General features: G+C 38.5%; 1 protein-coding gene across 1 annotated transcript; it reads left to right on the forward strand.

Moving 5' to 3' along the window:
• The first annotated feature begins 464 nt into the window (after positions 1 to 464).
• Positions 465 to 6,984, forward strand: LOC110459466. Its single transcript, XM_021511737.1, has 3 exons — positions 465 to 545; positions 4,053 to 4,254; positions 5,148 to 6,984. The coding sequence occupies exons 1-3, from the start codon at positions 511 to 513 to the stop codon at positions 5,238 to 5,240; spliced, it is 330 nt and encodes a 109-aa protein (XP_021367412.1). The 5' UTR covers positions 465 to 510; the 3' UTR covers positions 5,241 to 6,984.
• Positions 6,985 to 14,627: the final 7,643 nt, after the last annotated feature.

The following is a 14,627-nucleotide window of genomic DNA, read 5'->3' on the forward strand; positions in this document are numbered from 1 at the left end:
CGGGGGAGGGGGCAAACTAGTATAGAGCCGAGGGAGGGGGGAAACTTATAGATCCGGGGGAGGGGGCTAAAAAGTATAGATCCGGGGGAGGGGGCAAACTAGTATAGAGCAAGGGGAGGGGACCAACTAGTATAGAGCCGGGGGAGGGGACCAACTAGTATAGAGCCGGGGGAGTGGGGAAACTATTTTTTTTTTTTTTTTTTTTTTTTTTTTTTTTTTTTTCTTTNCATCAATGTCTAGCTGTTTATGGGATCTTGTCTATCAATTGATCGCCCTAGTTTTCATTCTAGTATTGTAATCAGCTATCATGTTTGAAAAATTCAGTTTCATATATTTACATTTGCACTATCGGATAGTGCTATGACGAGGATGGTGTCAAACTTACACATTATTACCAATCTGAATCATCATTAACAAGGAGAGTTGACCTAATTATGTTTACGTTTTTGTGCCGATTCAGGTGTGGACTTATCCAGAGATCGGAGGGTGTGTCAGGTCCCATTTGGAGGAATGGTTCTGTTCTCTAACGTTATACCGCACCGCAGGTACGATACAATAGTTTGTAGTAATATATAAATACTAGTCTCATTAGAGTGTGACAGTGCCTAGTGTCACCCCGAGGGTATCACTGTCACCCGAGGCGAATTATTATAGTATACCGGAAGTCCTGAATAAACAAAGTTTTTAAAGTTACAAATACACGTAAATTGTATTTTCATCAACAGGTTTAACTATTCAAGCTTTTGTAACGTTCCGGGGTCCGTACCCTAGCCACTTCTATAGTTCCCTGTGCTGTAGGCTTAATTATATCTATATTAAAGTTGCAAATATATACAAATATGTGTAACTTCCTTATAACCAGCATACCTAATGATTAATACATGATATGGATATGAGCAAAATCATTACTGCATGACATCCTAAAACCATTACCAAACCTCTCTTCTCTATACTACACACACTACCGTACAATCCAGGCAGTACACAACTCGACCACCACGTCGTGGCTAGCCCTAGTCACTATGGTTGCCCTATAGTCAGATACCTACATGACCTAGTCGCGCCGAGCACGACAGCCTTAAAAGACATTATGTACTAGCACGGAATTAGATTAGATTGCACTGTGTTATTAATCTATCAAATCAGTGTCACACTATCGGTCTACCGTCACATAGGTAAACAACGTGGTTATCGATACCGGAAACCGGTCTGTGAGATAGCACGCAAGCGCAGTACTACTACAGAATTAGTGTTATAGTTTGGTTATAACCTGAACGGGAGCTGGAGGGGTTGGAGATTGAAAGAAGTGCTGGGTGTCAAAGAAATGTGCCAATGGATTTATGGGCTTTATCAAGTTTATCAAGTGATAGTTGTATGGACCGGTGTGGTGTTGGGGATGATTTTGGGGAGGGGGGAGGGGTTGGTTGTGGGAGGATACTTAGTGGTTGTTGTGTTTACTTTTATGTGTATGTGCTCATTTCTACATACGTTGTGTATATATTATGGTGTTTTTTTTATGTTTTGCTGGTTTCTGCCTATTTATACCACTGACTATCTTAGAGACACATAGCGGTGAATGGGATATAATCACCTGTATGTTTTTATGGTACCTCAAAAACTATCTATCTTCTAAGCGTTTGAATTACGGTGACACAGCACAAATGATTAACGCCAACATATCAACGTATCTTACCTGAATAACATACGAAATCAGCGAATAGAATTACGATATATACATTCATCACACTTTAAAAATAAAGTAAGTGATTTGCGAAATATCATCGCCGTTACAACAATTTAATTGCTGAAATGACGATCGAGTTCGCCTACCGAACAGTTTCTTCATATCATCGTCAGTGATAGTACTAATATTAATAACCGGGCTCCTCTGCCCCGGCCGGGTATTAAATCGATCCCATGCCTTGTAATGGAGCAAGCCCGGTGTGAATCACACCGGGGCGATTTTAGAATAAATTGACAGCACATTGGTCCCCATCCATAAATAAGGTTGTAGTATGAACTATTTTTGTTGATATCCTGCACAACTTGAAGTTTAACTCTGCCTAAAATGTCGTTAAATTATCAAGTTAACGTAGCAAGCATAATCGAAATCTGAATTGACCGCCATGTTTGAAAGTTTGTCTCTCTTCCGATATAGGTCAGACGTCCAAATATGGGTGTCATGACCCAATATGGATATTGTAGTAAACATGGCGGCATCACTAGTAATACTATATTTGGCCATGCAGGCCATATATAGAAAGGATAATTGAGAAAGCATCACGCGTGATCTGTCATGGCGGTCGTTTATATTTTTTTTTCCCCAAGACGGGCTTTGTTAATTTCGTAAAAGAGTTTTTTGCATGGGTAAGGATTCGTTTTTTCAACAGGTATGCAATATTTGATTACATTATACTCATATGAGGCGTGAATTATATGCAATCTTACAGATTAACACTTTTGATTTTGCTCCATTAGTTGGCATAGGACCGCTTCGTAGCTCTGACGACGTAATATATATAAAAAAAAAATCTCTCGTCCTCAGAAATCTACGTTATCGCAGCTACGTCAGTGATAGTGTCCTTATGTTTCACTGCCCGGTTTTTTCATGCAACTGCTTTGTACATGTTCGTTTGACAGTACCGACCGCGTGCGTATAGAGTCCTTATATTTTTATCCGTAAACATTTTATCCAAAACACCCAACTTGACATCTGTAAATCTTGCCGTCATTTACTAAACGTAGCAGACGGCCAATTGTTTATCCTAACTACCTGGTGAATGAAGCGTTTGGAAATCTCACTCATCTCAGCGTTACATTGTTGTACTAATCACCGGCGAGTAAGCAACGGTGCGACATGGACCGCCTGTGTACCACATGCGAGAATCACAATGCAAATAAATGGTGGCTGAAACAAACCGTACCGTACGCGCATCTTCTTTGCGTGGTCACTATTTCGCACTGTCAAACCACACTGTCGCCCGTTGATAGGGCGTTGGGAAGCACCCTTCAATTGACTCAATGTTAAAGCGAGTGTGACAGTGTAAAATGAACAATTTGTCTCGACCAATCATATTACAGGATTTTCACTACAGGTATAATAACACACATTACCACATAAGGCGTATCATGTAAGTGTTATATTAACAAATATTGAGTTTGATGAATGTGTTTAAGTGTTATATTAACAGATATTGAGTATGATGTATGTTTGTAAGTGTTATATTAACAGATATTGAGTATGATGTATGTTTTTAAGTATTATATTTACAGACATTGAGTATGATGTATGTTTTTAAGTGTTATATTAACAGATATTGAGTATGATGTATGTTTTTAAGTGTTATATTAACAGAAATTGAGTATGATGTATGTTTTTAAGTGTTATATTAACAGATATTGAGTATGATGTATGTTTATTAGCAGTACTTATCAGTACATGCAATGCGTAATGTATGTATTGTTGCACGTGCGATAGGGTGGCACATTGGATAATGCCCTTACCTTTCACAAAGACGGCGGTATTCGATTCCTCGATCTGATATGAAATGCTGGACTACGTGGGTTTTCTCCGGGCACTTCGGCTTCCTTCCAACATTAACTACCCCTGCGCGCTATCCTACCATCCGGCCACACAAATTCTATCAATATTTTCTTTTATCAATTTTTGAAAATTAAATTCATATGACACAACCAGTGTAATGTGTTTGTGCGTGACTTTTCGCTGAGTAGTATAACATGTACTCTGTGACAGTTATCAGAAAAATGATCGGTAAAACGTATGTTCATTCAGATTATAATATGTACGACTCCTAACTCGGTAACATATGTTACACCATTGCGTACTTACGCACACAGGCTATACGCTAGTAGTCATGGAAACGTCTCACTGGATGTGCCTGATAAACCTATGTACAATAAGTGATTAAACCTATTTCATAATTGATGATAAAGAAATGCAGCTAAATTCTATATCAATTACAGTACTAAATATCATCATACTTAGTTTACACCCTTGACCTGAGTGCTATATCTCTCTCGTTTTACACTAGCCTTCCCAACACGACGAACCAGATCCGGTGGACAGTTGACTTAAGATGGCAGCGCCTGGACTGTCCGAGCGGACTATGGGGATTGAAAGAGAAGATTGCTATGCGATCTTCAGACAATCCGAACCTTGACATAGACTGGGAGACGTTTGACTCGGTCGATAGAAACGCCCAACAGAAGGCATCAGTGGCGGGACAAACCGAGGTTTGAATTCAATTTGTCATGTATATTGCTGTTTTGGTGTTTTACCAAATATCATGCTTGACATTTTTATCTTCCGATTTAAAAGTTAAAACTGAAACTTGCTATTGTTGATTGTATAAGGTGATGAACTGCATTCATGTTGAATTTGTCTCAAGGCTAACTCGATTCTTCACTCCATTAAATTCTCAAGACAAGAATCAATCCTCATATTTGGTCAATATCGTTTATTTCAATATATGTAGCAAAAGTATTTTGCTGTTTTGGCGGAACAATACTGGCCTAACCGTGTGACACAAATTAATACGCACAGGAAAAGTTTATTTCCTCTAAAAATGGAAGAAACATCCTTTAGTAGTTTTACTGAATTTAACTAGGAATTACAATATATAGCTATGGTGGAAATCTTGTAGGTAAAAAACAGGTGGGCAGCATATAAAGAAAGGAACTGTTTGGCATATTGTAAATACGCAAGAACAAAGCCCAACTCGAAGATATTGCAAAATAATACACAACGACAAGAACAGAGGAAATAGAAGAAAAGTGAAATAAAGAATTCCAGCAAAACCTATTTGGAAACCTGGTAGCAAGGGCATATGTCATGAATTTAAAATTATTTAGCTAAAAAAAAAAGGAAAATGCTGCAGAGGAATCCGAAGTATCTTTAAATTCAAGTTGTAGAGGACAGATACTACTTTATTGGTTCTTAAATTTTCGTTTGCGATGAGAACACATAATGCATTTATCTGAGTTAGAATATAATCGTTCGGCATATTCGGGGTTGTTATGACAATCTTAATATATAATTCAGTGTAGATTGTACCATGTGCGGTAGAAAACCCTTGATACGTGTAATATTGATGAACAAGACAGTAAGTATGGTGTTTTTGTTGTAGGGGGCGGACGACCCGGATCTAGATACAACTATCACTGGACCCTGGATGAAGCAATGGGAAATTGTCCACATGAACAGACATGTCAAGGTGTAAACACGTGTGTAGTTTCGTGGCTAACTTCTCTATTTTACATAACAATTTTGGCTATTCACGAACATATCAAAAGCAGTTTAATTAAAAACAAATAACAGAAAAGATTTTCTTTTCACACAAGCTACCGTATATCTTTGGGTCAAAAGGAATACAAACGGAACAAGTGATACAAAATGCTTCAATGATTTTACAAGCTACCGTATATCTTTGTGTCAAAAGGAATACAAACGGAACAAGTGTTGCAAAATGGTTTAATGATCTCACAAGCTACCGTATATCTTTGGGTCAAAAGGAATACAAACGGAACAAGTGTTACAAAATGGGTCAATGATCTCACAAGCTACCGTATATCTTTGGGTCAAAAGGAATATAAACGGAACAAGTGTTATAAAATGCTTCCATGATCTGTTCGCTAGAGTATCAACCTGGAATGGATTTAAACTTTAGGCGGTCTGGCTGATATAATGAGGACTGAATGACAATGTATTGACCTTAGCTGTGCATTGTAAAAGTGCTTGCTGTCTATTGTTTTAATTCAAATCATAAGCGCTGACCAAATGACCGCAAAAATATGTGGACGTTTTTGCTTAATGCATACCGCTTGGATAGTTACGTACTTCTCCCGTCCCTGTTAACCTCGATCGTTACTAACAACAACACCCACAGGGACAACTTAATAATTTACAACACGCGCGACGATTTTGATTTACTGATCGTTAACTTAACTTAATTGATAATAATGGTGTTTTCTTTTATTCTTTTCACCCCATTCATTTAAGCGATTATGAGTTCATAAACTAAATAAATGACAATTTTGCTGACATTTTGGTATACTCTTGCTGGTTTTATATGAGGTCGAACTGTACATTGTGGCAATCTGACTTATCGATTAGTTAGGCCTTATACCGGATACGTGTGTTTTCGTGTGTGTAAACCTCGTTCTGGCAATCTATTAAACATGGCTGACAAAGATTGACATCTGATCATGAGTTGTTACTCGAACACAACATGGTGTCAGGAGTAAAGTCAAGAAATCAGCGAACCGTAGGCTATATGGGTAAACAACTCAAGTACATCAGAATTTTGCTCAGAAAAACTAAATAATACTTGATAAACAACCTACTCGACGGTCTCCCCTCACCGACATACTGATTACTGTACCAAAGCACGTGGTTCGCCATTTTGAAAAAAACCTAACATTTTCCCTCAGAGCTACTGTTACAGCTCACTTGTTGTTGTCAACATGGAACACGCCCACCCCCAGAGCTAGAGTTTACAGCTACGGCGATCTCCCAAAAAGTAGGAGATGTTGGAAACAAACGATGGAATTATACCTGGACATTGCGGTGCATGGGTGGGATCAAAAAGATAAATGTGCCGCCTTTCTGTACCTTAAAGGCCAAGATAGTAGAGAACTTTTCAACGCGTTAACGCTTCTAGATGACGATAAGGACAAAATAGATGTACTTTCCGATAAATTCAAAGATTACTTTGCACCAATAGAGAATATCACTGTCTGGCGTCATCGATTCTATACCCGTTCTCAGCACAAAAACGAAGCAATCGATCAGTATGTAACAGATCTCAGGTTGATAGCAAAAACATGCAATTCGCTCCAATTAAAGACGAGATGATCAGGGATAGAATAGTCTGTGGAGTGAACTCAGAAAAATTAAAGGAAAGATTACTCCTGCAATCCGCCCAGTTCTTTTGCCACGTCATCGTGTAGCACGTCTGGACTGGTGCAGAAGGCATCTGCGATTTACTCGACGGGATTGGGCAGGCATTTTATTTACGGACAAGTCGCGAGTCCACCTGGATACATGTAGTAGTGACGGCCGTTCCAGAGTGTATCGTCGCGTTGGAGAACGTTTCCGTGACGCGTGTGTGTCACAACGACGTTCTTTCGGCGGAGGCAGCGTTATGATTTGGGGCGGCATCACAGCCAACGGGAGAACGCCTCTGGTAGTTGTTAACGGGAATTTGAACGCGCTACGTTACCGTGACGAGATCCTCCGGACCCACGTCGTTCCATTCGTGCAAGGGCAGCAACGTCACATTACGCTACAGCAGGACAACGCCAGGCCACACACAGCTCGTGTCGCTATGGACTTTCTGACCCAGCAGAGCGTTGACGTGTTGCCCTGGCCTGCTGTATCCCCCCGATCTGTCGCCCTTTGAACACGTCTAGGATGAAATGAAGCGCAGATTACGGGCATTGCCTAATCAACCGGTGACGTTGGCTGATTTGGCTGCAGCGTTGGTACAGATCTGGAATGCCATCTGTAACACAGTCGATGTTACGACATTGCGTAATTAATTATAAATAGCCCGAGAAAGGACAGGCCGGAAAGTTTAAACCAACAGAAAATAAATAACAAATAAATTGTCCATGAAAACCTTGTTGTTCTCCGTCATACACATTTATTTTTATAACACATTTTAGGCATGCACAGTTTCTTTGTTCCGCTAGTATATGTATCAATACATCATTTTAGACTCATTTTTCTAAAATATAGCTAGTGAAATTGACCACTCTTGATAGCAAAATCATAAACTGTGAACAGGAAGTTTACAGAACAGTATTATTTGATTGTGTTAAAAAAGTTCTCGTCATAATGGACATTAAATTGTTGGACATTTTATTATTAGTTTGATATGTCTGTCAATGGTTGATAGAAAGAAAAGAAGAAAACACTGTAAGGCAGTTCAATTCTACACTTTAATTTCAAGTGAGACAACTCTATTTATCATCAGTTCAAGGAAAATGGACATGGTTAAATCTGATAAAACAGAAAGGACATTCGTTAACAAAAAAAGACTATGCTATACTTCATATATATATATGTTCTTTTATTTCACAGAATGTATAAATTATATAACTAGTCATAATTACCATTTAAGTTTTATCAAACTTTGAAAACAAAGGGAGTTGTGGTATCTCACTTATCGATTAGTTAGGCCTTATACCGGATACGTGTATATTCATGTGTGTTAGCCTCGTTCTGGCAATCTATTAAAGATGGTTGACAAAGATGGACATCTGATCATAAGTTGTTACTCGAACACAACATACATCTGCACTAAAATAACGTAAAATGATAAAGCGACACACCTATACCGCAATACGACACGTGTATCAGTACGCATGTTAAAGGTTACGACCAGACCATGAGGTAAGGACAGTCGGTAACGACATATATATATTAGATACCAATTTTCTTTATCATTTTTCATTCAATACACTTCATTACTGTGAATGGCAAAACAACAAACGCCGATGTCGAACATTAAACGTCAGAGCACAGACAACGTATATTAGCTTTATCGACAGTTATTCCGAAACATATAAAATATGAAAGAACTAGAAAATAATCGATATATCGTAAATCCCTATCGGTTTGGTTGACAGACGAGATGCCTCATTAAAAACCTATATGTACATCTACATTGAAACCATGGAAACTGTATATCATATAAGTTTTTGTTAAAATGTACCAATTTTTATAACTCAACCTACGTCATATCATGCAAATATCACAAACTTATAAACATATACACGCTGTGTCAGGATGTGCGACCCTGTGCGCAATAGCTACTAAACTCATTTTCCGGGAATTTCATCCAATTATAGAAAAAGAACGTGTGATTGTATTTTGATTGTCAGAGAGAAGACAGAAATGCAGGTTATATTATGGTTAATCTACCAAATATAAACTGAATCTCTCCGCAAAAAGAAAACGTGATACACAAATAAGTGTGATCGATTTTTTTCACACTGGCATTTGTTTGTAGCCAACGCCTCCTCGCCAAGTCACAACAACTACACGAGTAACAGGGGCGAGAGGAACAGGAAATCGGAGCAATTACTTTAGGGAATTTATCCTAAGAACAAAAACGAAGATATTTCGAAGCAGCAAATTTATTTGAGAACTTTTCAGTCAACAACAGGTGCCACAATGCTTTAAATTACAATATGACATGGGGCATCCCTTAATAATGTACTTAAACTAATAATATATAGTGGTGTCATTTAAGATGGACCTAAGCAACAGTGCAGAGCATCACTCAAATGTTGACTGCAGTTTGAAGAAAAAACACTATTTTGCAAAGTTTGCCTCTACCCAGGTGTTGTATACCAGTTACAAAGCCGTGTAATTTTCTATAATTGGGGATTGACTTGTGAAATTTATTCTTTAAATCAAATTCGAAAATTCACCTTATTTTTGTTATTCTAAATTGATATCAAATTAACTTTCCATTCGGTATAATAAATCTTTTTTTTTACCCAACATTCGTATCATATCGGATTAGGGTCCCCTCAACAGGTTATATCACTCCTGGACTTTACTCTAAGGTGATAGTACATACCCAGATCATCATATCACACTTATATAGGGACAATTTAGGATTGGACTATATATGAAATTGGTTTATCGATGCATAAACAAAAAAACGAAGTCCTCTCTGAATAAACCGCGAAGCACTCCGTTATTCGATTTATTCATCCAGTCCAATCCTTGTGATTCTTATTTACATCAACCGTTGTATTTTATATGATTGGTGTAATAATACTGAGCTCTGCATTGCAATATAATAAACTGCCTTACTTTTATGTGTAATCTCAAGCTCAAACCTTATCAAAGCGAATTTAAAAACAATTCAGCTATATTAAAATTCTAGTAAGAAGAAAGCCCCTTCTTAACGGTCCGATAACTAAAGTTTTATAAAATACTGATCAATGAGAAACCCTAAAACTAAAGTTCCCTAAAATACTGATCAATGAGGAACCATTAAACTAAAGTTATCTAAATACTGATAAATGAGAAACTATTTAACTAAAGTTATCTAAAATACTGATCAATGAGAAAACCTTAAACTATCGTTACCGAAAATACTAATCAATGAGAAACCATTAAACTAAAGTTACCTAAAATACTGATCAATGAGAAAACATCAAACTAAAGTTACCTAAAATACTGATAAATGAGAAAACCTTAAACTATAGTTACCTAAAATACTGATCAATGAGAAACCATTAAACTAAAGTAACCTAAAATACCTATCTATGAGAAATCATTAGACTAAAGTTGTCTAAAATATTAATCAATGAGAAACCATTAAACTAAAGTTGTCTAAAATATTTATCAATGAGAAACCATTAAACTAAAGTAACCTAAAATACTGATCTATGAGAAACCATTGAACTAAAGTTACCTAAAATACTGATCTATGAGAAACCATTAAACTAATAACCGTACAAAACATGGACATCGTTCCCGCAAAAAAAGCTGTTCCATCACTTAGACAAATTTGCATTTAAAACTGATTATTAACTGAGAAAATATACAACAATATACTATCAAATAGAATTCTTGAAATCACATAATCAGCACAAATAATAATTATGAAAAAGCGTTTCACTCCTTAAATAGTTACAAATCCGGCGGACACTGACGTAAACTGTAACCAATATATCAACCGATAAATATAAATCATCTTTTGAACTAATCATTTTCGCGAGGCCCGCATTATTAGTTCTTATTCCACCTTACCGGATCTCTTTTGTAACAACATCAGGAACTGTCATCAGCGTCACCGTGGAAACGTCCAAATAGTTCCCATACGTATGACTGTCACAAATACCGACACACACTGAAGAATAAAACAAATCAGTTCTGACTATCAATTTATTAAAAGTATAGATCCGATGCCTATCTGACCTTGCACCCCTTCTATTTCCTGGTCGTACATTTCTCAAACACTCTGTTCCCAGACCTTGTAGCTATTCTGTTCCTGGAGTGAGTGTATATGTTTAAAAAAAACTCTCCTCTCGAAACATTGTAGCAATTATGTTCCTGGAGTGAGTGTATATGTTTAAAACACTCTCCTCATTTCTCAAACACTCTGTTCCCAGACCTTGTAGCTATTCTGTCCCTGGAGTGAGTGTATATGTTTAAAACAGTCTCCTCCCAGACCTTGTAGCGATTATGTTCCGGGAGTGAGTGTATATGTTTAAAACACTGTCCTCCCAGACCGGGTAGCAATTATGTTCCCGGAGTGAGTGTATATGTTTAAAACACTCTCCTCATTTCTCAAACACTCTGTTCCCAGACCTTGTAGCTATTCTGTCCCTGGAGTGAGTGTATATGTTTAAAACACTATCCTCCCAGACCGTGTAGCAATTATGTTCCGGGAGTGAGTGTATATGTTTAAAACACTCTGTTCCCAGACCTTGTAGCTATTCTGTCCCTGGAGTGAGTGTATATGTTTAAAACACTCTCCTCATTTCTCAAACACTCTGTTCCCAGACCTTGTAGCTATTCTGTCCCTGGAGTGAGTGTATATGTTTAAAACACCCTCCTCCCAGACCGGGTAGCAATTATGTTCCCGGAGTGAGTGTATATGTTTAAAACACTCTGTTCCCAGACCTTGTAGCGATTATGTTCCTGGAGGGAGTGTATATGTTTAAAACACTCTCCTCATTTCTCAAACACTCTGTTCCCAGACCTTGTAGCTATTCTGTCCCTGGAGTGAGTGTATATGTTTAAAACGCTCTCCTCCCAGACCTTGTAGCGATTATGTTCCGGGAGTGAGTGTATATGTTTAAAACACTCTGTTCCCAGACCTTGTAGCTATTCTGTCCCTGGAGTGAGTGTATATGTTTAAAACACTGTCCTCCCAGACCGGGTAGCAATTATGTTCCCGGAGTGAGTGTATATGTTTAAAACACTCTCCTCATTTCTCAAACACTCTGTTCCCAGACCTTGTAGCTATTCTGTCCCTGGAGTGAGTGTATATGTTTAAAACGCTCTCCTCCCAGATCTTGTAGCAATTATGGTCCTGGAGTGAGTGTATATGTTTAAAACACTATCCTCCCAGACCGTGTAGCAATTATGTTCCGGGAGTGAGTGTATATGTTTAAAACACTATCCTCCCAGACCGTGTAGCAATTATGTTCCGGGAGTGAGTGTATATGTTTAAAACACTCTCCTCATTTCTCAAACACTCTGTTCCCAGACCTTGTAGCTATTCTGTCCCTGGAGTGAGTGTATATGTTTAAAACACTGTCCTCCCAGACCGGGTAGCAATTATGTTCCCGGAGTGAGTGTATATGTTTAAAACACTCTCCTCCCAGATCTTGTAGCTGTTCTGTTCCCTGGCGTCGGTGAATATTTCTCAAACACTCTGTTCCCGGAGCTTGTAGCTGTTCTGTTTCTTGTTGTGGATGTCACGAGGGAGGGTTGTATCTCGTTTGCGTACTTCTGCGTATTGATATATCGTTAGAAATGTATTCACAAAAATCGGTATGATAAGTGAGAACATGAAGACTCCAGAGAGTGCACAAACGGATCCGATGATTTTACCAATAAACGTTTTTGGAACCATGTCTCCGTATCCCACTGTAGTCATGGTAACCATACTCCACCACCAGGAGTCGGGAATGCTGGGGAAATCGTCGTTTCGTTCGAAGAAATAGATAAAATTTGAAAAGAACAGTACGCCAATGAGAACATAAAGCAACATGAGAAAGATGTCGTTTTTCCCAACTTTCATTGTGTAACAGAGGACTTTGTATGCCGTAACGTTCTCCAGGAGTCGAAGAAGTCTTAGTACCCGGAGCATCTGTAGGTAAAGAAGAATATCGATATCGCTTTGGTAGTCCTCGGTGTCAAGTAGGAAAAACAGACTCCTAATGTAGACTGCCGCCAACACGAGCATGTCGATAACATTTTGGAATGAAAATATGTATTTTGTTGCTCGAGGACAGCAGAGAAGACGGAGAAATAGCTCGACAGTGAAGAAGCTATTCGTGGCATACTCTATGTATATATAGGTAAGCTGTTCCCTGTCAATGGCGGTCTCAATAGTGAGGACTTTGGAGGTAGGAGCCTCAGGAAGAATGGTGTTAATAACATCCTTCAACGACTCGATCTTTTCCCCAAAAAATCTTATCTTATTTACTTTCATACGGGACATGTTAGAGTTGAAGAAAGAGTCATTGCCTGCATCCATTTCAAATGTGAAGTTAGCATCTGCATCATAAGACCATTGAGAGGAATTTAAACTGGTGTTTCCAGCAGGATATATAGAGGTGTTACTGCCATTCAACTGGATACTAGTTACGTTCAACAAAGACATCGTGAGGTTTATGGTAACCTGTGTGACTCTTTCAACACTTTCTGTTACGTTTGTAGCATATCCTGTGGCGTTTGTAACATCTCTTGTGACGTTTTCAATGTTTCCTGTGACGTTTCCAACATATCCAGTGGTATTTGCATCCACAGAGGTTAGACTTCGTTGTTTACGGATATTTTGTGATTGCTCATTTTCAGTTCCTGAAATTTGTTTGTTTAGATTGTCATTGAATGTATTTCGTATAGAAGAAAAGTATTCACGTTTATCATTGCTTTTATGAAAGCTATCAGACTCGTCTTTTTCAAGTGCATGACTGAATAAAATAGTTTTTTTTTCCGATCCAACCTCATTTGTACTCTCTTCTTGATGCAGGTCAAGGGTTTCCTTTCGATTCTGTTGGCGATTATCCTCATGAAGTTGTTCGTCGTTCTTCGTTTTGAGCTTATCGATGTGTTCATTTCGATTCTTATCGCGGTTATCCTCAAGACGCTGTTTGTTGCTCTTCTTTCGGTGCTGATCGGGGTATTCTTTTCGAATCTGTTCACGGTTCCCTTGCAAATGTTTGGCGCCATCCCCTTGTTGAAAATCAATGTTCTGCTCGTCTCTTCGAGACGCATCATCATCTGATTTTTTATTTTTATTTTGACTTGTATGCTGCTTATAATTATCATATATCCGGTGGTTATCAAATTCTGAAAGTTGGTCATTTACTAACATAGCGCGAGGGGATAACGTGTCATCGTCGGCAACGTGTATCGGCTTAGATCGGTCGGTTCGGGGTTCATCTAAGTATTGTGTTTGTTCGTCTAGCGTGCCTTCGTCTCTTTTCTTTCGAAACTCAACTTTTTGATCTGCATACTTAACTAAACCATCTAGAGATTGTCCGTGGTCATCATCCTTGTCTATGTCGTTGTGTTTAAGAACCGGCTGGCGTGCCACACTGAAGGGGACAGGAGGACTCTCGTCTTGTTGGTCAGATATATACATGTACTCAGCTTTTTCTCCGGACACTGATTCGTCTAACTCAGCAAGTGTTTGAAGGGAGCGCTGAGGTATCATAGCTCGTTTTTCTCTTCCTCTTCCGTGTTGGGTGGTATTGGGATGGATATTGTTGGATAGATTTTCCATGCCGGGAGTTAGGCCAATGGTGTCGTTCTGTGTTGTATTACCAAGCTCTGTAATGGCAGTAGAATTGGAGTCGGGGTAAGGTAAAGTTCCCAGTGCTGTGGCGAGGATGGCCATCAGTAT

Source organism: Mizuhopecten yessoensis, unplaced genomic scaffold, assembly GCF_002113885.1.
Source record: "Mizuhopecten yessoensis strain PY_sf001 unplaced genomic scaffold, ASM211388v2 scaffold10071, whole genome shotgun sequence".
NCBI lineage: Eukaryota > Metazoa > Mollusca > Bivalvia > Pectinida > Pectinidae > Mizuhopecten > Mizuhopecten yessoensis.